At 41.8% G+C, this 24,060-nt stretch overlaps 1 protein-coding gene across 3 annotated transcripts in view; it reads left to right on the forward strand.

Annotated features, from left to right (window-relative positions):
- The window catches only part of MAP7D2 (MAP7 domain containing 2), a 93,903-nt gene extending 80,573 nt beyond the window's left edge, over positions 1-13,330 (forward strand). For all 3 annotated transcript variants that reach the window (XM_068962635.1, XM_068962636.1, XM_068962634.1), the window contains 6 exons: positions 1,730-1,952; positions 2,706-2,810; positions 6,373-6,429; positions 6,874-6,952; positions 10,779-10,965; positions 13,081-13,330. In XM_068962635.1, coding sequence (XP_068818736.1) covers positions 1,730-1,952; positions 2,706-2,810; positions 6,373-6,429; positions 6,874-6,952; positions 10,779-10,965; positions 13,081-13,330 — 901 coding nt within the window. The remainder of the gene's footprint in view (positions 1-1,729; positions 1,953-2,705; positions 2,811-6,372; positions 6,430-6,873; positions 6,953-10,778; positions 10,966-13,080) is intronic.
- The last annotated feature ends 10,730 nt before the right edge of the window (positions 13,331-24,060 follow it).

The raw sequence follows: 24,060 nt of genomic DNA on the forward strand, positions 1-24,060 counted from the left end.
GGGTCGTTAAACAAGGAGAGAAAGAATGTTTATTCTTGCAGAGGATTTTGAGATTCTTGGTTTCACACAGGAGAAGCCGGTTCTTCTCTACTTTGGGGGAAGCAGAGTATGGTTGAATGGAGGGAATTTTAGGGGCTCATGGGCCTCTGGGGAGGAATTTGTGTTCTGAGTGATGAGGAGGATTATGGAGACCTAGGGGCTAAGAGAATGTGTTACTTACTCATGGATATGCATCCAGCACCTTGGAAGTCCTCATGGTAAAATGGAAGAAACAGGGACTTTCAGATCCAGAGGGTGAAGAGAAAGATGAAGTAGCTTGTGTGTTAATTTATATACAACATATCCTTTGTGTATTAACTTCTCTGAGACAGTCACAACTGGCTCTTTAGAAGAGAGAGAACTGAAATAGTGCTCTGATTAACCTTGGGAGAGATTTTGTTATGGATACATCTGGTTTTTATAATCCTGTGTTGGACATCCTAGTCTTTCATTGCGGAATCTAAGAACTGGTGAGTTTCTTTCTGAGTAGGCCCCATAATGCTCTTCTCCAAAGTTCTCCAGAATATTTGTTAATAATTTCAGTTGTTCCAGCTTTTAGACACTGCAGCTTTTGCGATTTCTAAAGCCAACTATTAGGATGCAAGGATGTTCTTTTTAAGTCTTGATCTTTTACAGTAACATACCAACAGCCCAGTAAGTCAGTGCTACATGCTTCCAAAGAGAGGTTTTTTCTAAAAAACATACAGATTTATAGAAATTATCTTTATTTGGAAGCAGGTATCACTGGTAAGTTGCTATTCCCATTGTTTTGAATCATAAGTGTTGAGTGGTTTTTCCAAGGAAGGGTAACACAGCAGGTGGTACAGTCAGAATGCAGTCTTGGCCTTGCCCATGTGGCACATTGCCAGTCAGTAATTGACTGCAAAATGAGTATAGTTACCTACAATTTTTCATAGATGAGGAAAATGACACGTGAGCAGGAAGAACGTTAGAAATGTAAAAATAAGCACTTAAGACTGTACAGAATTTTCCCTCACTGCTTAGATCTCTTTATTGTTACATCACCAACCATTCATCTGTGGGTTAAAAATGTCTAAATGCCATTTAATTTTCGTTTAGCAAAGAATAAAAGCTAAAACATTTTTTTAAGAATGACAAAATAAATGGAAAATAGATGCTTTAATTTCTGTGTTAAATGTCAGGTTTCTGTTGAGCATTTCCTTCCATTTGCTACTTCAGAAGTCACATACTAATTAGAATCAAAGTGAACTTTTTGAGCTCCTAGTCACTGTTCTTAAATTGCTGTCTGGCACAGATGTAGCCATTGAGACATTTCTAGTTTTTTTTTTCTAGCTTAAGTTGGTTTTAAATATTTATTCTCAGTTTTTAAATAATTGTCATTGAATAAGAATGATGGGGCTGTGATCATTTGTAAATTGACTAGGGAACATTTGTCTCTTCATTACAGTCTTTCACAAATCAATATATTAGTACTCTCAATATCACAGAATTTGAAGTCAACCCTGGTTAATATTTCTTGGTAACTGTATGGACTAGAGTGGCTTTCTGGGAAGGATGAGTCATTTTCTTAAGTGGATGCTAATTCACATGCATGTGTCTATGACTGTGTCACACATACATTATGTTCTACTGTTAGCACAGAGTTCTTGGTGGTTTGTCTTTTGGGCATGTCATCACTGTCTTGTAACAATAGTTCTGTTCTCAAAAGACTGGAGAGAGAGGAATTGAAAAGAAAGGCAGAGGAAGAAAGACTTCGCCTAGAGGAAGCCCGTAAACAGGAAGAGGAAAAGAAGCAGCAAGAGGAGGAAGAGAAAAGGAAGGTGGCAGAGGAGGCAAAGCAGAAGGCTAAGGAGGCACTGCTGTTGAAAGAAGAGCAAGAAAAGGAAAAACAAGAAAAAGAAAAGCAGGAAAAAGCCATGATTGTAAAGCAGGTACTGTGCAAGTCTTTATATAGACTTCCTTAAGGGCCTTAGTATTAGGTAAAATTAGTTAAATTTGAATGACTTACAATGTTTCCTTGAAGCATTTTCTTTAACTGAACTAGTTAATATATTTGAGTTACTTTGGGCAACACAAGTGAAGTGGTAATGTTTGTTATATGTCAGTTTTGATTCTCCCAAAGGCAGAACCTGGATAAGAATTTGAGTGTCAGCAGTTTATTTGGGAGATGATCCTAGGAAGCTGGTAGGGGAGTGAGAAGAAAGCCAATGTAAGCACACTGATGAGTGGGTTACTGTGGGCATATGGAACTTGTTCCTTGTGGAACTCTAGGAGACTATGGAATATGCCTTAGAATTACCCCTTGGAGGGATGAGGAAACTAGGTTATTTATCTTCCAACTCCTGCCCCTTGTGGTTGAAAGTAACTTTGAGGAATTAACTTCCTGAAACTCCTAGCCACATGCATACTTCATGGTCAGAGACTACCCTCAGACACAAAAAGACATTGACCTTGTATGCAAAGTGTCTGCAGGTAATTTGCATGATAGACTGAGGTCCTATGAATGAGACCCAACCATGTCTGCTGTGTCATAGGGCAGGCTGTAAAAATCCACATTGAATATTGGTGCAGCACCCACTTTGGGTAGATGATGAGATGGAGGAACAAGTGCAAATCCCAGAGAATTAACTAGTGTTTTCTTAAGCTTAGTAATGCCTATACCTTGGTTTCTATGTTTCTACCAGAAGGAAGCAGCAGAAGCAAAGGCCCAGGAGGCAGCTAAACAAATGCGTCTGAAAAGAGAACAGATCATGCTACAGATGGAGCAGGAGCGACTGGAGAGGAAGAAGGTGAGGGCTAAGGGATTAAGCGTACTTAGGATGAGGCAGGGACAGGAAGGGAGTCTAGTTATGTTCTGCAGTCGTTCAGTACAATGCTCTTAGAATTGTTATTTAGGTTGAATTCATTGATCATACTATTCAAATCTTCTGTATCTTTATGAGTTTTCTGTCATCTTGTTCTTTTATTTACTGAGAAATGGGTATTGAAAGTGTCATCTGTGATTATGGATTTGTGCATTACCCCTTCCAGTTCTATACATTTTTTGTTTTCATATATTTTGAAGCTCTACTGTTAGGTGAATTTATATTTCAAGTTATTAAGTTTTCCTGTTGAATTGACCCTTATATCATTATGAAATATTCCTTCTTTATCTCTAGTAATACTTTTTGTCTTAAATTCTACTTTGTCAGTCTTTTTATGATTAGCACCTGCATGATGAATTTTTTTACTTTAAACCTACGTGTGTTCTTATAAATGTTTCCCTTATAAACAGCATTGGAGAAGGCAATGACAACCAACTGCAGTATTCTTGCCTGGAAAATTCCATGGATGGAAGAGCCTGGTGGGCTACAGTCCTTGGGGTCGCAGAGTTGAACATGACTGGGCACGCACACCTATAAACAGCATAGAGTCAGGATTTGTTATTTAAATCAAGTTTGACAGTTTCTGTTTTTTGATTGGTATGTTTAGACTATTTATATTTAATGTAATTATGGGTGAAGTTGGGTTTAAGGTGGTGTCCAGTTTGTGGCCTCCTCTTCTGCTCTTCAGCTAGGGTCTCTGTTGGGTGGTCCTCTTGAATGACAGGTAGTGATTTGTTGAATTCTAGCTAATCTAAAGAGAGGAAGGAGAAAGATGGGATATAAATAATTGATTCTAGATACTTACTAGTTCACTTCTTAAGCATTGGACCTTGTTCATATGGCAGAGGTATATATCTGTAAAACCAATGGAGGCACTTTCTATACACATTATCCTCTGCTAAGATTTCTCTTTTATGAGTTCTCTGAGAAATGTGAAATTGCATACAGACTGAGATACTTGTATCTATTTTTGGTCTTGTAGTCCTCTTTGTTGTTGTTGTTCAGTCACTCAGTCGCGTCTCACTCTTTGCAACCTCGTGGACTGCAGCATACCAGGCTTCCCTGTCCTTTACCATCTCCCAGAGCTTGAGCAAACTCATCCATTGAGTTGGTGATGCCATCTAACCATCTCATCCTCTGTCATGCCCTTCTACTCCTGCTTTCAGTCTTTCCTAGCATCAGGGTCTTTTCTAATGAGTCAGCTCTTCTCATCAGGTGGCCAAGATACTGGAGCTTCAGCATCAGTCCTTCCAATGGATATTCAGGACTGATTTCCTTTAGGATTGACTGGTTGGATCTCCATGTAGTTCAAGGGACTCTCAAGAGTCTTCTCCAACACCACAGTTCAAAAGCATCAATTCTTTGGCACTCAGCCTTGTTTATATGGTCCAACTCTCACATCCATACATGACTACTGGAAAAACCATAGCTTTGCATATATGGACCTTTAAACAAAGTTATGTCTCTGCTTTTTAATACACTGTCTAGGTTTGTCATAGTTTTCCTTCCAAGGAGCAAGTATCTCTTAATTTCATGGCTGCAGTCTCTGTCCACAGTGATTTTGGTGCCCAAGAAAATAAAGTCTATCACTGTTTCCATTGTTTCCCATCTATTTGCCATGAAGTGGTGAGACCTGATGCCATGATCTTAGTTTTTTGAATGTTGAGTTTTCAGCCAGCTTTTTCACTCTCCTCTTTCACTTTCATCAAGAGGCTCTTCAGTTCCTCTTCACTTTCTGCCATAATGGTGTTATCATCTGCATATCTGAGGTTATTGACATTTCTGCCAGCGATCTTGATTCCAGCATGTGCTTTATCCAGCCCAGCATTTCTCATAATGTACTCTGCATATAAGTTAAATAAGCAGGGTGACAATATACAGCCTTGACATACTCCGTTCCCAATTTTGAACCAGCCAGTTTTGTTCCATGTCCGGTTCTGACTGTTGCTTCTTAACCTGCATACAGGTTTCACAGGAGGCAGGTAAGGTGAACTGGTATTCCCATCTCTTTAAGAATTTTCCACAGTTTGTTGTGATCCACACAGTCAAAGACTTTGGCATAGACAATAAAGCAGAAATAGATGTTTTTCTGGAATTCTCTTGTTTTTTCTATGATCCAACGGATGTTGGCAATTTCGTCTCTGGTTCCTCTGCCTTTTCTAAATCCAGCTTGAACATCTGGAAGTTCTCAGTTCACATACTCTTGAAGCCTAGCCTGGAGAATTTTGAGCATTACTTTGCTAGCATGTGAAATGAGTGCAGTTGTGTAGTAGTTTGAACATTCTTTGGCATTGCCTTTCTTTGGGATTGGAATGAAAACTGACCATTTTCATTTCGTGGCCACTGAATGAGTATTCCAGTCCTGTGGCCACTGCTGAGTTTTCCAAATTTGCTGGCATATTGAGTGCTGCACATTCATATCATCATCTTTTAGGATCTGAAATATCTCAGCTGAAATTCCATCACCTCCACTCGCTTTGTTCATAGTGATGCTTCCAAAGGCCCACTTGACTTTGCATTCCAAGATGTCTGGCGCTAGGTGAGTGATCATACCATCGTGGTTATCTGGGTAATTAAGATCTTTTTTTGAATAGTTCTACTGTGTATTCCTGCCATCTCTTCTTAATATCGTCTGCTTCTGTTACATCCATACCATTTCTGTCCTTTATTGTACCCATCTTTGCATGAAATGTTCCCTTGGTATCTCTGATTTTCTTGAAGAGATCTCTAGTCTTTCCCATTCTATTGTTTTCCTCTATTTCTTTGCATTGGTCACTGAGGAAGGCTTTCTTATCTCTCCTTGCTATTCTTTGGAACTCTGCATTCAGGTGGGTTTTTCTTTCCTTTTCTCCTTTGCCTTTCCCTTCTCTTCTTTTCTCAGCTATTTGTAAGGCCTCCTCAGACAACCATTTTGCCATTTTGCATTTCTTTTTCTTGAGGATGGTCTTGATCACTGCCTCCTGTACAATGTCATGAACCTCCGTCCATAGTTCTCCATACACTCTATCAGATCTAATCCCTTGTATCTATTTGTCACCTCCACTGTATAATCATAAGGGATTTTATTTAGGTTATACCAGAAGGGCCTAGTGTTTTTCCCTACTTTGTTCAACTTAAGTCTGAATTTTATAATAAGGAGTTTATTATCTGAGCCACAGTCAGCCCCCAGTCTTGTTTTTGCTAACTGTATAGAGCTTCTCCATCTTCAGTGCAAAGAATATAATCAGTCTGATTTTGGTATTGACTATCTGGTGATGTCCATGTGTAGAGTTGTCTCTTGTGTTGTTGGAAGAGGGTTTTTGCTATGACGAACACATTCTCTTGGCAAAACTCTGTTAGCCTTTGCCCTGCTTCATTTTGTATTACAAGGCCAAACATTTGTTATTCCAGGTATCTCTTGACTTCCTACTTTTGCATTCCAGTCCCTCTGATGAAAAGGACATCTTTTTTGGTGTAGTCCTCTTACCTGTTTCTTTTTGGTTTTCAGAGAATAGATGAAATTATGAAGAGAACAAGAAAGAGTGATGTGTCTTTGGAAGTGAAGGTAGGCATTCAGAGTGCCATTTTCATAATTCATGTACTGAGAAGAATATAATGGTAGAATATATTCAGTGATGTTGTAGGTCTCAGAGAGCATTAGCCAGGAAGAAAATGGGTTCTTCCTGCTTTGTTCCTGGCTAGATTAAGAAGACTGTTGGTGTCTAAAAGGAAAGAGGAGTCTAAGAAAGGAGTTTCCAGGATGGGGTGGTAATAAAAATTTCCTTGGAGAAGTGGAGGTAGGGATGCAGGGAGAAGCACTGTAGTCCACAGATTAAAAAAAAAAAGAGGATGGTGGCATATTACTATGGGAAACAGAGCTGATTTATAATATACTCAGAATTACCATGGAACAGACAGATGGCTCAGCCTGGTTCCAAATAACCCCTGATGCTTTTCAAAAGCACTTGTCTTGGTACATAAAGCCTACCTTCCCTCTGTTTGTTTTCAGAAAGAAGATCCAAAAGTGGAGCTTCAGTCTGCTCTGTGTGTGGAAAATAAGACAGAACCCATGGTCCCTAACAAAATAGGTGAGTGTGAGATCTGATTCTTGGGTTCTTCATTTCAGAAAGTGAGGGATCATGGTGTTCCCTGTAGGGGACTAGCACCTATGTGTCTGAAGAGCGTTATCACTGTGTGGAGTCCATGTACTTCTCCCCACCACCACCCCCTGGGGGAGTTTCCATCTCTATAGGTCCACTTGAAAGCCAGTAGGTCCCTCAGTTACTCTAATAATCCCAGCACCAGAGCCGGGCCATCTGCTGGCTAGGCTGCTTTCCAGAGGGCTTAATTGCTGGTCACATTCTGTTAAGAACTGACTCTCTTGTTCTACAGCAGTTTCTCCTGCCTTCGGGACTTCTGGATAGTCCAACTCTTTTCTGTCACGGATTCTTAAAGCTCCTCAGGTTTCGTGGCAGCCAGAGTCAGAAAACATATATCCATCTCAAAGTCACTCTTCACATTTCTCTTTTGCCTTGTGGCTCAAAAGCCTGAGGACCTGTACAGGATATGACATCAAGTTTCTTGAGTGAGTCATATTGTTCAATCACTAAATTGTGTCCAATGTTGCAACCCCAAGGACTGTAACACGCCAAACTCCTCTGTCTTCCACTATCTCCTGGAGTTTGCTCAAATTCATGCCCATTGAGTCAGTGATGTTATCTAATCATTGCATCATCTGCCACCCTCTTCTCCTTTTGCCTTCAATCTGTCCCATCATCAGGGTCCTTTCCAGTGAGTCGGCTCTTCACATCAGGTGGCCAAAGTATTGGGGATTCAGCTTCAGCATCAGTCCTTCCAATGAATATTCAGGGATGATTTCCTTTAGGATTGACAGGTTTTACACTCTAGGGAACTCTCAAGAGTCTTCTCCAGCTTCACAATTCAAAAGCATCAGTTCTTTGATGCTCAGCCGTTTTAATGGTCCAACTCTCATTTCCATCCATGACTACTGGAAAAAGCATAGCTTTGACTAGACAGACATTTGTTGGCAAAGTGATGTCTCTTCCTTTTAACACGCTTTCTAGGTTTGTCATAACTTTCTTTCCAATGAGCAAGGATCTTTTAATTTCATGGCTGCAGTCATCATCCACAGTGATTTTAGAGCCCCCAAAAAATAAAATCTGTCACTGCTTCCACTTTTCCCCTTCTATTTGCCATGAAGTAATGGGACCTGATGCCATGATCTCAATTTTTTTTTTAAAGTTTCAAGCCAGCTTTTTCACCCTCCTCTTTCATCCTCACCAGGAAGCTGTTTAGTTCCTCTTCACTTTCTCGCATTAAAGTGGCATCATCTGCATATCTGAGGTTGTTGTTGTTATTTTTTCCCCAGCAATCTTGATTCCAACTTGTGATTTATCTAGCCCAGCATTTCACATGACGTACTCTGCATATAAGTTAAATAAGCAGGGTGACAGTATACAGCTTTGTCCTACTGCTTTCCCAATTTTCAACTAATCTGTTGTTTCATGTCGGGTTCTAACTGTTGCTTCTTGACCTGCATACAGGTTTCTTAGGAGACAGGTGAAGTGGTCTGATATTCCCATCTCTTTAAGAATTTTCCATAGTTGGTTGTGATCCACACAGTCAAAGGCTTTAGCATAGTCAGTGAAGCAGAAGTAGATGCTGTTCTGGCACTCCCTTGCTTTTTCCATGATCAAATGAATGTTGGCATTTTGATTTCTGGTTCCTCTGCCCCTTTGAAACCCAGCTTGTACATCTGAAAGTTCTCAGTTCACGTACTGCTGAAGCCTAATTTGAAGGATTTTGAGCATAATCTTCGAGCATGTGAAACAAGTGCCATTGTATAGTAGTTTGAATATTCTTTAGCGTTGCCCTTTTTTGGGGAATGAAAACTCCCCTTTTCCAGTCTTGTGGCCACTGCTGAGTTTTCCAAATTTGCTGACATATTGAGTGCAGCACTTTAACAGCATCATCTTTTAGGATTTGAAATAGCTCATTGGAATTACATCACCTCCACTAGCTTTGTTCATAGTAATGTTTCCTAAGGCCCACTTGAGTTTACACACCAGGATGTCTGGCTCTGGTCATTAAGACCTTTCTTGCATAGTTATTCTGTCTATTCTTGCCACTTCTGAATCTCTTCTGCTTCTGTTAGGTCCTTACTGTTTCTGCCCTTTATCATGCATATCCTTGCATGAAATGTTCCCTTGATATCTCCAGTTTTCTTAAAGATATCTCTAGTTTCTCCCATTCTGTTGTTTTCCTCTCCTTCTTTGTATTGCTCATTTAAGACCTTCTTATGTCTCCTTGCTATTCCCTGAAACTCTGCATTCATTTAGGTGTATCTTTCCTTTTCTCCCTTGCCTTTCCTTCTCTTCTTTCCTCAGCTATTTGTAAAGCCTCCTCTGACAATCACTTGACCTTTCTTGTATTACTTTTTTGGGGGGATGGTTTTGGTCACCACCTCCTGTACAATATTATGAACCTCTATCCATAGTTCTTCAGGCACTCTGTCTACCAGATCTAATCCCTTGAATCTATTTGTCACCTCTGCTGTGTAATCATAAGGGATTTGACTTAGGTCAAATACCTAAATGGCCTAGTGGTTTCCCCTACTTTCTTCACTTTGAACCTGAATTTATAATAAGGAGCCCATGATCTGAGCTACAATCAGCTCCTGGTCTTGTTTTTGCTGCCTGTATAGAGCTTCTCCATCTTCAGCAGCTGCAAAGAACATAGTCAGTCCGATTTTGGTATTGACATCTGGAGATGTTCATGTGTATAGAGTTGGGTTGTTGGAAGAGTGTGTTTGCTATGACCAGCGTGTTTTCATGACAAAACTCTGTTAGCTTTTGTCCTGCTTCATTTTGTACTCTTTAAGACCAAACTTACCTGTTATTCTGGTTATCTCTTGACTTCCTCCTTTTGCCTCCCCATCCTCTACGATGAAAAGGATATATTTTTTTGGTGTTAGTTCTAGAATGTATTGTGGATCTTCATAGAACTGGTCAACTTAAGCTTGTTCAGCACCAGTGATTGGAGCATAAACTCGGATTACTGTGATGTTGAATCATTTGCTTATTCTGTCACTTTTGAGATTGCACCCAAGTACTGCATTTAGGACTGCATTGTTAACTCTTTCATTTGGAATTCTTGCCCACAGTAGTAAATATAATTAATTAAATTTGCCATTCCTGTCCATTTAGTTCCCTGATTCCTAAGATGTTGATGTTCAGTCTTGTCATCTCCTGCTTGAGCACATCCAATTTACCTTGATTCATGGACCTAACATTCCAGGTTCCTATGCAATATTGTTCTTTAAAGCATCTGACTTAACTTGCACCACCAGTCACATCCACAGCTGAGCATTGTTCCTGCTTTGGCCCAGTTGCTCCATTCTTTCTGGAGCTGTTAGTAATTGCCTTCCACTTTTCCCCAGTAGCATATTGGACACCTTCTGACCTGGGGGACTCATCTTCCAGTGTCATATCTTTTTGCCTTTTCATACTGTCCATATGGTTCTCAAGGCAGAACACTGGAGTGAGTTGCCATTTCCTCCTTCAGTGGACCATGTTTTGTCAGAACTCCCCACTGTGACCTGTCCTTCTTGGGTGGCCCTGCATGGCATAGCTCATGGCTTCATTGAGTTATGCAAGCCCCTTCACCACAATAGAGCTGTGATCCATTAAGTGGGGAGAGTGGGGCATGAGCCCTGCACAAACACAGATGATGTCATTTGTCTTCTCTTCCTGGTATGAAGGTGACTGTCTGGGGTTCTTTTTACAAAAGATGTTGCATCATTGGTAAAGCAGAGGATTGCCTACACAGATATTCCCCATGTTATTTCAGTGGTATGTTTTACGATTGATGGAATGACTTTGTGTTCTCTGTCAGAAATCAGTGTATTGAACACCTGCCAGGAAGTAAATGTTGTGGAACATGCTGCCCCAGAAACTTTCCCTCAAGATGTTTTCACTGATGAACTTAAACCAGTTGAGGGACTTGTTCATCTGGACACCCTTGATGGGAAATCAAATAGTCTAGATGATTCAACTGAAGAAGTTCAGTCTATGGATATGAGGTAAGTACATTGCTTTTGAGTTTGAGCCTCATCTCTTCCCCAGATACCTCCACCATCCCTTAGTTGATTTCATCGTTTCCACCCCCAAATCTTTGTACACACCTAAAATCGGTGCAGTTGCTATTCAGGAAAACTAACCATGGTTTAAGTAATATCTGTATTTTGGGTTGAGTTCCCTAGAAGCAGAACCCAGAACAGGAATTCTGGGGCATGGATTTTAGTGGAGGAAAGCTCTCAGGAGAAGGGAGTGGGAGGGAAGCTGGATTGGGCAGGGGAAGTCACTCAGCAAGGGTGCAGTCTCAGCTGGTCTCATGGAGCTCTGCAGGATGGTCTTCCACCAGAAAGGGCTCTGACTGTGATAAAGACAGGGCCTTCACGGCACTGTGTTCATCAGCTGTTGACTGTGGAGAATCTGGGGTGGGGATGCTTCCATCAGCCAAGGCAGTCGTCCAGAGGAAGCGTGTCAGCTGTGAGTCCATAGCAGCTGGAGGATGGGTACAACCACAGCTAAAGGGGATCTGGGTAGGGCACCAAAAGGGCCCACCCACTGTGTCCAGTGTCTCATGTTTAAATAGACTTGTCATTGGAGACTTGATAAAGGAACTAATTTGCTTTCAGATCCTAACAACTTAAGGAATTCTTAACTGGTGTGTTTTGGATAACGTCACCTGGCAAATTATTCCCCGACAAAAGTAATGCTCAGTCAGCCTGGGCTTGGGGCAGAGACTGGAGTGGGGGTCTTCTCTGTGTTCAGAAGGGAATGCTAGGATTTTGCACAAGCTCTGCCAGAGCTCCAGCCTGCTGCAGCTTACCCTTCTCTCCTTCCTGTGAATTCTCAGCCTCGGCCTAGGGTGAGGGGTTGGGGAGCAGGGCCTTTCCCAGGCACACTGTTTGTAAATACTGCAGCTGGCCTTAAGCCACATAATGTGAAAACATGGAGTCTGGCCTCCCTGTCTGCAGTAGAACGAGTCCTGAGCAGTCTGATAATAGGACCTCCTCAGCCCTTGCTACCACCCACCACTGTCCTGGCAGACTTCCCCTGATTGGCGCCACTCTGTCCCCTCCAGTAGGTGGAAACTGCTGAGACATCATAAAGGATAATGCAGTACCTACCCACCCACCCACCCCATGCCACGCTGAGGCAGTTGTGCTTATTTTTTCTGCCTCTGGGTGAGGGAACTGGACGAGACCTGGCACTGGCCAAGGTTCAAGGAAATGAAGGAGCTTTGTTTGTGTGCTACATTCTTACTGTGGCTGCCTCTGCATTTGGAGAAGGGTGACTCCTGGGGGCAGTGCCCAAGCTTATGGCACCATTCTGTCCTCCCCATGCTCTGACCAGCTGATAAAATCCCGGGAATGGAGGTGGTCACGGTGGAAATGCGGCAGGCGTTCCCAGTAATGAAACAGTTTGCCCAGGCTCCAGCCACCGGAAGTGGTGTTAGGTCAGCTGCTTCACTTTAACTATATTCAGTGTGAGGGAGACAGATCATCTGAGCTTCTGCAAGTTCATCTAGTTTTTCTAGATTCTTCTCCGGGCTCTAACAGAGGAGAAAAAAAAAAAAAGACAAACCTGACAGCAGCCCTACTCTGGCTGTTCAGAGAGACCCCTGGTGAGGGGACTTCGCATCCCAGCCCACACTGCTCATCTGAGCTAGGCCTATGGTTGACACACCACGGAACTTCTCTAAACTGTCATGGCATCTTCGCGTGTGTCATTTATCGTATACTAATGTATTACAGTGAGCATATAATGAGGCCCAAGGTCTAGTGGATGTCCAGTCTTCCATCATCTTGGGCCTAATCGGTTCTAACCAGTTTTTGTCGTATCCTCAAGGGTTATGTCATTCTTTTAAAGGTTGTGCGCTGCCCCTGCTCTCCTGTCTCAAATCCACTTCCCTGTTCTCATTCATGGGGGCCTCATTTCTGTCAGTGTCTCAGACTTGAACTAACCTGTATCTTTTATAATGTGTTACACACAATTCTGGCTCTAAATCCATCTTCTCTAGGAAAGAAGAGTAGTATAACAAAATATGACAAGTAGAATTAATAGTTGTGTCTGTCTGTCTCTCTATCTCTCCATCTCTCTCTCCTTCCCTCTCTCCCTCTGCCCTCTAGTCCTGTTTCAAAAGAAGAGCTTATCTCTATCCCAGAATTTTCACCAGTGAGTGAAATGATTCCTGGGGTATCTCTGGACCAAAATGGAACTGGTAATGCCCGAGCACTTCAAGATCTCTTAGATTTCACTGGCCCCCCCATTTTCCCCAAGAGATCCAGTGAAAATCTCAGCTTGGATGACTGTAACAAAAACCTGATCGAAGGATTTAACAGTCCTGGCCAAGAAAATACTCTGAACACCTTCTGTTGACAAATACAACATCTCTTTAATGAAAGGTACAGTCTTTTGATGACAGTCTAAATCTGTAACTCTTCAACCTGGGTTTGTGAAGATAAGATAAACATCACTCAGCCTCCTGGATGGTCAATTTTATTTAAAAAGCACAAATATAAATGTGAATTCATGGTATATACTGCAGCACACACAAGAATTGAGATGGATTTCAAATGAATCCTTTAGACAAGAGCCTTCAGCACCACACCCCTTGTGCTCACCCCTGCTGTTTGGGGCAGTGTGTGTAGAAGCACTGGCTAAAAGTTTGACCAGCCATCTGTCTCAAGTAGCAACTTTTTAGAGACAAGAGAATTCTACCCCCACTAGTTTTATTCAGTGATATCCTACATTCTATCTAGAATCACTCATATACATTGGTGAGTGCTGGGCCAAGTGATTTGCTGTTCTGTTGACTTCTTCTGGATTCTTTCAAAGCAAACATCTGTTCTTGGATCATCTTCCCCCCTGAGGCAAGGGGGGAAGAACCGAAGTTTGTGCCCTGAAGCTTTTGTTCCCTTCCTTTGGCCCTTTTATCTTCCCAAAGTGTTTCTAGAAGCTGCTTCTTTGAGTAAGTTACATGTATGGGTTATAAACACTCTGAATTTGTGTGTAGTTATAATCACCTCCTGTTGGCTTTACTTCAGATTTTGGGGCTTAGTTTTGAATGATGAAAACAGAATCTATCATCAGATCTTTTCATAACTAATTGCTCCTCCCATTTTAGACTGTTGAAAAATTTTCTGTTCTCAACATTCTGTCAGTCACCTTGTTTTATGGTATTCCACTCCTATAACAGTACTTTGATAACTGATGTGATTTAGTCCAACCTTTCTATTTCTCAAACGAGGAAACAAGTTGGGGAGGCCACGTGGCTGAGGTCACCATGTCTCAAATGCTTATTTATACATGACCTCAGCTACTGGCTGTAGATGGTACATTTTAGAGTTTGGTTCTTCTCTTGGCTCTTGGGGAAGCAGTTGTGGTCCTTTTCACATATGAGAGGGGATGCATGACAGGTAGTTTTAAAAATAAACCATATCCCTGGTTGGAAGAGTAGCTACTTTTTGGACACTTAAAAAAATTCACCTGAGTGTTCTATTTCCCTGACAGTTACATGGATTATTATTTAGTGAGAGGTTTCTTTTGTTGTTAGTGTACATTGCACCCTTTGGTTCAACTACCTCAGTATCAAATAAGGACCAGAAAATCCACAAAACCTAGAAGAGTGTTCATGGCTCCTCAAATCTATTTCCTACCTCTCTAACTAAAAAAAGTCCAAAATCCCTGTCCCAAAAAAATCTTGGCTAAATAATTTATTTACATTCCTTGTATATTTTCATTTGTCAGATAGTCTAGGTAGCAAATTCTTCTCAGCAAGAGGTGGCACCACCCCACACTGGAAATGTGTTGGAGCGGGTTATTGTCACAATGGCTGGAGGCAGCACTGGCATTTGGAAAGCAAAACTTGTGACATTAATTATCCTGCAGGTTTTAGAATAGTCCCACATGAAGAAAATTTGATCCCCCCACCCAAAGAATAGTCCTACACAAAATGCTGCAGCACTTCCATTGAGAGGTACTGTAAGCCAAGGAAATGTAGTTACTAAGAAGGTAGAAAGTCCCACACTGCATGACCATTTTAGTGACAGAGAATAGATGCTACAAATTGCAAAATATTGTCTCTACTTTGGTTTCACCTGGTTTTGGTTTTGAATTGACACAGGTGGTGTTTGGAGAACCCGTGAAGCTGCTGGTAGTCAAATCTGAGCTGCCAGCCCTTTGAAGAAACTTCAGTCATCTTTAACTGCTGGATTCTAAACTACTAAATTGAAATGTAACTGCATTCCTAGTTAGTATGTCAAACGCTGGCCACTCTCAGTAGAAGCTTGAGACAGTGGCCTTTTCGGGCTTTAGCAGAGTTCTATGTTACGGTTCTATTTATGAGCTTTAGCTGCTGATAAAGCGCTTCCTGTACTCCTCTATTATCATAGTGATCTTCTGAATAACCCGTGTGATTTTGACTTGAAAAGTCACCTTATAGCCATTCTTATCCCCAAACTTGGAGCATATAAACATTTAGATGTCTTTTCTGGTAAATATTCTAGACATTTACCCAGACTCTATTTAAACATATACTGAACTTGGGCTGCATATCTCCCTGGCTCTGTTTAGAAGAAGAACACATTCTGGAGGGTTTCCCTCATCTCTGAGGTTTCTTTGCTGGAAGTTTCTATCAAAAAGCCACATTTAATATTATTAAGCTTAGTTGCCTGCAAAATGTGTTGCTTCTCATTGCTCCTTGGGCGGCCAGCAGAGTGAGTCTGGCAGAGTTAAGGAAGCCATTGAACAGCATCGAAGACTGTCTGCTCTCTTAGGCATATTCCTCCAGACTTGGGCACTTGAATCTTGCAAGGGCCTTTTCATGTTGCACCTTTAAATCCTCCAAGCTATAGTCACTCCAAACCTTCAGGTGGCTTCTGGATTGAATAATTTGTGCATCTCCTGCACAGGTGGTTGCTTTTCATGTTGCTGTTTTCTTCTTGGCTCTTGGGCCTTTTGTTTGTTTGTTCAACTCTAATAAAAGCAGGCACAAATGAAAAGCACTGTGCTCTGAGACAAGGGGCCCTGCACTGGCTCCAAAATGGCACTATAACAGACTTGAACATAAAAACATCTGGACGGAGGAAAATGACAGTAGAATGTATGTATACGCCACACGTTTTTTGCCATATAATAGTATGTTTTCTATTGGAGAATGAAATGGCAACCCACTCTAGTATTCTTCCCTGGAGAATCCCAGGGACAGAGGAGCCTGGTGGGCTGCTGTCTATGGGGTCGCACAGAGTCGGACACGACTGAAGTGACTTCGCAGCAGGGGTCGCACAGAGTCGGACACGACTGAAGTGACTTCGCAGCAGCAGCAGCAGTATGTTTTCTTCATTTCTTGTGGTGAAATGTGACTTTCAGATTAAAGTAACCTTTTCTTCTTTGAAACATTTTTTTATCTTGTACAATAAAAAGTTTGGAAAGATCCATAATCCTGACTGAAGTTTGCAACCAGAATGTACAAAGAAGTCTCAGTAGTAATCTTGTTCATGTGCTCTTAAAACCAGCTACAGTGTGAGACTATTAGTTATGGAAACTATGTATGTTTGTGTATGGTGTATATACTAAATAAAATACATGCCTCCAATAATACAGTGCCATGGATCTTGATGACTATCTGGGGAAAATCCCTTTTATGACAAGCACACAGAAAATGGTAGCATGGTCTGACTTTCAAAAAAAAATGTCTCAGCATCTTTTTTACAGCCCTGTTTTGCTAAATGTCTGTTTTCTTGCAGTCTGTTGTACCTCACAGCACCATTGTGATCATGGTGATGCCTCATTTGCGTGCCGTGTACATTGTGTTTACTGTGAAATACATTTTCATTAAAGAGTCTGATGGTGTGTAGTGCTTTGTTTGTTTCTGTAGGCTCAATGAAAAAAAATGTGCTGAAACCAAACCAGACACCAGGTTTCTAAAAAACTTATTGGAAAAAAATTTAAAATCCCGTGTGGGTGTCCTTTCCCTGTCTAACTCATGAAAATTCCTCTATTACCAGTTCCAACTGAAGCCAACTGTGGAAATAAGCTTCAGTGATGAGCTGTGCCAAGACATGAGGAACTTGTAAGTATAGTAAAGTTGCGCTACTTTCATACCAGTGATGTGAGGGATTTCTAGCTGGCTGAGATGAAGTTAACCTTAGTGTAATCTCCAAAAACATTCCACAGGGCAATCTGGCATTTAAACAAAATTATAATGGAAATGATGACCCCTGTTTTCCAGTAAGCTGAAACCCACACCAACTTTTTTGCATCTAAATCATGACTTGTTTACAGCCTGGAAGGCAGTTCCAACCAAGACCAGGAGTCGAAGGGCCAGGACTGAAATAGGGATGTCGGATCTTTGTGATAACTTCTGGGCTGCCATCTCTGAAGCTGACGGCTCAGTGAAACTCTCATTAGTTCTGATGACAAAGCCTCTAGTGAGGGTACAGGAGTGGACATCCTCATTTTTTCCATGTGCTAGCCTTGGACTGTGGCATTATAAAGTAGTTTCTGTCATCATGAGCTCTGACCAGAGGGTTGTAGTGGTGGCTAGTCATTCCTAAGAGCAATTCCTGTTTTGTGACATTCTAAATCTTTCTTAGTAACTACAGGTTTTCTCTTAGTCAAATGCTTTCATAATTTTTTTTTAATTTGGAAAGCAAATGTAAAGAAATAACTTGTTTCTAGAGTTATACCCATTACATTGGGGCACAACACTGAGTGACATCCATCCCCACTCTTCAGTGTTACTCAGGAAGCACAGTTATGTAAGAAAATGGAGCAAGAACTCTTAAGAACATTAGAAAAAAGAAGCCTTTACAGGTAGTCTTTTTGCGGGGAGCCCAAATGAAATAACTAGGAAACTCAGGATAGTTGCACAGGGGAGCTGACCACTAAGAGAAGAAAAATTGATCGTTTTCTTATACATTAAAAACAGACAGGAAAATAATCCTAAAAAAGCTTTTAAAATTTCTAGAAAGAACAAACTTTGTCTAAAACTTGGCCAGAGAACATTAGAATAGATGTAAATAGAAAGACATGCCATGTTCCTGAAAGGGAAAGCCTACATACCTGACAAAGACAAGTAGGTGACTCACCCTCACATTCATGTAAATTAAATGAAGTTCTACTCCATGAGATTTCCGTTTTGCAACTTAAAATATGGTTGCACAGGGAACACCTGGCAGCCCAGTAATTAGACTCAGTGCCTTCTCTGTCAAGAGCTTTGAGTTCAATCCCTGGTCAGGAAACTAAGATCCCATAAGCCATGTGGGATCTTAGAAAAAGAAAATATAATTTGTACATTTCATATAAGAAAATGAACACAAAGCTAAGAAATTTATAAAATAAGTTTTTAAAACAGAGACTCCCCCCCCACAATAAACAGTAAAATATATAGTAAAACTTCCATAACTAAAATAGTATAGTCTAATAGAGAAATATCAGTAACCTCAGATATGCAGATGACACCACCCTTATGGCAGAAAGTGAAGAGGAACTAAAAAGCCTCTTGATGAAAGTGAAAGAGGAGAGTGAAAAAGTTGGCTTAAAGCTCAACATTCAGAAAACAAAGATCATGGCATCTGGTCCCATCACTTCATGGGAAATAGATGGGGAAACAGTAGAAACAGTGTCAGACTTTATTTTTCTGGGCTCCAAAATCACTGCAGATGGTGACTGCAGCCATGAAATTAAAAGACGCTTACTCCTTGGAAGAAAAGTTATGACTAACCTAGATAGCATATTGGAAACCAGAGACATTACTTTGCCAACAAAGGTCCATCTAGTCAAGGCTATGGTTTTTCCAGTAGTCATGTATGGATGTGAGAGTTGGACTGTGAAGAAAGCTGAGCCCCGAAGAATTGATGCTTTTGAACTGTGATGCTGGAGAAGACTCTTGAGAGTCCCTTGGACTGCAAGGAGATCCAACCAGTCCATTCTAAAGGAGATCAGCCCTGGGTGTTCTTTGGAAGGAATGATGCTAAAGCTGAAACCCCAATACTTTGCCCACCTGATGCAAAGAGTTGACTCATTGGAAAAGACTGATGCTGGGAGGGATTGGGGGCAGGAGGAGAAGGGGATGACAGAGGGTGAGATGGCTGGATGGCATCACCGACTCAACGGACGTGAGTCTGAGTGAACTCCAGGAGTTAGTGATGGACAGGGAGGCCTGGCGTGCTGCAATCCATGGGGTCGCAAAGAGTCGGAGACGACTGAGTGACTGAACTGAACTGAACTGAACAGAGAAATAGAATTTGAAATAGAAATCAGCAACACACCCAAGAGACATGAGAATTTAATGCATCATGGACCAGGGTGGGTGGATCATTTGTTTCTGGAGAGAGAGAACATGTGACTTGGTGTCTCCTGAAGGTCAGCCAAGTTTAGGATCTCTGATGGGGTGGGGATAAGGACCCAGAAGTGAGGAAATGATCAGGTCAGGAGCAGAGTCCAAGGTGTGGGTGTCAGTTACGGTTCAAGGTTTAAGTCGGGAAAATGGAGATACGAGGCTTGGTACCAACCTTCATAGACCCAAACTGATGCTTCCCCCAATTTGGGATATGCCGTGGTCTCAGGAGGTGGGAAGCAGTGGCCTCCATTTGCCGTGGCTTAAGCTTCTCCTGCAGGAATGGACCAGAACAGTCAGCATATCCCTGCTGTATGAGAGGTGGCCCCAAGACTTGTCAAGGATGTGAGGTAGGTAGGAGAGGGTTACTTTCCCAAGGACACAGCTGGAACTTTGCAGAGCTGGGATTGACCCTGGGTCCACTGCTTTGGTGCCCCCAGAGGAGTTGGCGGCTCTCCGACCCGGAGAGCAGCAGAAATGCTTTGCTAGAGCAGGTGCTTATAGTGGAGAAGGGGCAGAAGCCCCATGGAGAGTCATAGTTCTGATTCTTTTTATTAAACAAACTATTGTGATATCATTCACATACCATAAAATTCCTTCCTTTTAAAGGAAATAACTCTGTCTTTGATTTCTTCACAGTCACACAACCATCACCACTATCTAATTCTAGAACCTTTTCATCTGAGTGTGCTATTCAAGGGTTACTTATCCATCTGTCTACTCACAGTAGCAGAGTTTATCATCAGTTCAAGTTCCTATTGTACCTGGAAGCAAGACCATGGGATCTGAAAATAATATTCCCTGAACCAGTTGTTCCCCCTTTCCCCATAATTTCCAACAGGCCAAATTATGTTTCTGTTTATGTAAGTCAGTTCATGTTGGCTGTTTTGTTTCACGTTCTCTGTGCATAAATATTGCATGAGGTGCCCAGCATGGGCTCTTTAGGCCGATGAGGGACATGGAATAGTGAGCCTGCCTTTAGCTCTGTGGTAAATAAGCAAGAAGCTTCTGTGCATCAGGTAGGAAATGCCAAGTTTGATTCTTCCCATTGGCCCTGAGAGATGGTTGATGTTAGGGGAAATATTTGAAGTGGCCAGCCTTCTGGACTTCCAAGAAAGTATGAAGGCAGGCTTCCCCCATCTCACGAGATGCAAAATGTAAGGAATACAGCCCCAAGGAATTAAACTTTTGCTTAAGGGAACTTCCTTTTTTGAATCAGCCCACAGCTCTCTGTTGGCTGTACTTGTCTTTGAATCACATTTTCTTAGTAGCGCATGCAGGCTCATCTTTGAGAGCCAGAACGTTGTCACCATAGAGATGATAGCTAGGGAGGCACTAGGTTCTGCACTGTAGATGTTGGAAGAGCTTTTGGGGTTGAATGCAGCCCCCGTGGCTGGTCTTCCTGGTTGTTTTTAGAACAAATGGGATCCTACTGGCATCACTGAGAGGAAAGAAGCAATTCCATTTGCATAGTAGACCTGGCCTTCTGAAGACTTCTCAGGGGCCACCCCTGTACAGTGACAGCTCCAATGGCTGGTATGAGTTGTTCAGTGTTCACTGCTAGTGAGAAATGATGCAGAACTTGGAAATAGGCTGAAAGATAACTGTGCCCTTACAGAGTCCTGCAAGAGTATGGTTTCAACAAGGCAGCCCAAGGGGCTGCTGAGTCTTGGGGCATGTGAATTTGCATGACTGCCTGTGTGCTGTGTACTAGGACCTCATCTCTGGAGTTACTCACTTGTAGCCAGGAAGTTGTAATGACTTTTGTCCCATAGAAAAGCTAATTCCAACGCTTATGCCTGTTTGTCCCTGTAGGGCACTAAGTAGTTTTGTATCTAACTTTACAGTTTTATCCAGCATTCTTTGTCCACTAAATATATTTGTGTTACTGTGTGTACACTTAAATCCAAGGGCATGTCACAATCAGTTTCGTATCTTTCCTGATCAAGTTTCATTATCCTGCTCCTTAATGAGTTAAACACTGTCAGGAAGGAAGAAAACTTACCATACCCTTTTTGGTTCTTCTGGCTCATCTAAGAAATCAACGTTGAGACAGACTAACAGGAGATAATCAACTTTAATTTCATACATATGGGAACTCCACATACATGAGAGGATCAGAGACCCCATATTTAGAAGAGGTTTGGAGACAGGTAAAATGAGGTCTCTGCTGTCTGAGCTGAGGAATGGAATAGGGGCCAGGGGCTTCCAAGGACAAGGGTGTCACCCAAAGGATGATAAGAAGAAGAGCAGATGTTTGGTAATTGAATGTTTGTCCTGCCATGTAGATGGGGCCACGTAGACAAAATTTATTTCTGCTAGTGAGTCTTCTCTGGTTTTAAAAAAAATTCAATTCTTCTAGATAATCAAAGGAGGGCAGTAGTTTCTCTTGAATATGCAGAGTCTCAAAATAATACTCATGAGAATGTGGCACGTTTGGGGGTGGCTCGTTCTGAACCCTAACAACACAGGTGTAACACATGCTCACTGAACATTTATATCACAATTACATTTGTAACCTTTGGGAACTTACACTCTGACGATGAGGACACTAAGCGCTCAGCAGCCTGTGGGGAAGTTTAAGCAGAGGCTCTAATGGCTTTGAAGGTCACATTGGATGCTAGTGTCATGGATGTTGTGGTGCACCATCTGGATACCTCCCCTTTAGGACAAGGTGTTTGTCCTTCCGGATGTCTCCTTCCGGATGTCTCCTTCCAGATGCTGGAGGTAAGTTGCTGAGGCTTGTTGGTGGAGTTCTTTTCCAAGAATTACCCTTGACGGAAGGAGGCTGCCTCACCAACGTTAAATCCTCTCACTTGGGCAGCCTGAGAGGCTGGATCCTGACTGCATTATTTGGGCCTGTGAAGACCCTTGCCTCAAGGTAGGACAACTCAGAAGGGCTGTCCCAACTTCGGAGCTCCCTGGGGGGGAGCATCTGAGGCCTTTGTTGAAACTGTATTGCAGCCCAAATTCTGGCTTCTGCTTCCTTCACTCCCCCTTCCCACTCACCCACCCCCAGCACTCCCTGAGCCCTTCCTCTGTGCTAACTGATCTCAGAGCCTGTTCCTGGAAGAACCCCACCAGAGCCAGTTAGGCATGGTGCTATTTAAGAAGCAGCTATGGGGTACCTAACAAATACAGAATTAGACAAAGCAAACTGATCATGCAAATGAAAGTTCTGAGAGCTTAATGACTGGTGTCTGGGTTGTGTCAGGATGCAGGACCTGCTTGTGATAGGAAAAGATAGGTGAACTCAGTTTATCAAGAGTTTGGGAAAAAAAGGCTTCCTTGGTGGTCCACGGGTTAAGACTCAGCCCTTCCACTGGAGAGGAGATGGGTTCAATCCCTGGTCAGGGAAGCTAAGATCCTGCATGCCATGTAGTGTGGCCAAGAAAATTTTTTTTTCAAGTATTTAGGGGAAGAGCTTCAGGGAGAACTGTAAAGATATAAATAAGGTGAGTAATGAATTTTTAAACAACTATTTTGCAGTGAAATTAAGTTTTAAACCTAACTTCACCATTATTTTTTGCCTTGCATCAATGTAGGTAGTTCATATCAATAAAAAAATTTATTTTCACAATAACCGCTGACTTTTGACACATTGTTTGAAAACCACACATATTGTATTGCTTTCAGAACCAGGGCCAAGCTGCTTCACATATTGCATTACAAAGGAAATAATTTATGGAACCAGAGGGCTGGTAGTGGCTACCAAATCTTGTTTAGGAATTTGTCCTCCATCTCAGTAGGAAAACAGCCATAAAGTCTAGAATGAGCAAAAAGAAATCTGCAGTATAAGCCTGTCTAAAATAATTTTCTTCCAAATGTTATAAATCATTTCTGTCTGTGTTCTACTGTTGATGATGCCCTTTAAAAAGTAAAGGTAAAGGACAGTGTCCACCAAAAAAGTGCCTATATCATGGAATGGAAGAAAAAGAGGAGGGATCAGAGTCTGCTAAGCATTCTACATTCAATTTCACTGACAGTGTTAAGGAACGTAACCAAAGTCAGATGGTTAAGGAAAGAGAAAACTTACCTGGTTCTGTCAATCCTGGGTTATAAGGACCAGAGTAGACTAAAACTGAGAAAAATCTGGGCCAACAGCATTGTCAAGGGATGAGAGAGTGATTTGTCCTACTTCTTCCTAATTACCTTATTCTCACATTAGCATTTAAAAAAGAAAGCTATCCAGAAGGATGGCTGGAGGTACACATCAGGGCAGCTGACAGGTTTGCCCCGAAGCAGTGTTCCTCTAAAAAATGACAATGACAGTTGGCACTTGGTCTATGTCAAGAGCCTGGATTCTCTCTCTCTCTCTTTTTAATTTGACTTTTTTTTCCTGGTTTAAGAATCAGTTTAAAAACTAGTGTGAATTTTATCAAGCCTCTGTGTTCATCTGCTGGTTTACAGAAAATACAAGCAACAGAGAAGTAGTTCTTGAGCTTAAGCATGGTTTAGAATCCCATGGAAGGCTTGTTGAAACTGTGCTGGGTCCCACCCCTAGAATTTCTGATTCAGGTTTAAAGCGGAAGCCTTAAGATCCAATGCATGATCCCACTCATGGTCCTTTTCTTTGGATTTGACACCAGCAATGTCTCGTGTGTGTGTGCTAAGTTGTTTTAGTTGTGTCCAACTCTTTGTGACCCCATGAACTGTAACCCATCAGGTCTCAGATGGAACCAAAGCTGACCTGTGGTGGACTTGAAATATAAGTGAAAAATAAGCATTTGTTGCTATAGGCCACTGAGATCTGGGGATTGTTATCATA

Source organism: Capricornis sumatraensis, chromosome X (genome assembly GCF_032405125.1).
Source record: "Capricornis sumatraensis isolate serow.1 chromosome X, serow.2, whole genome shotgun sequence".
Taxonomy (NCBI): domain Eukaryota; kingdom Metazoa; phylum Chordata; class Mammalia; order Artiodactyla; family Bovidae; genus Capricornis; species Capricornis sumatraensis.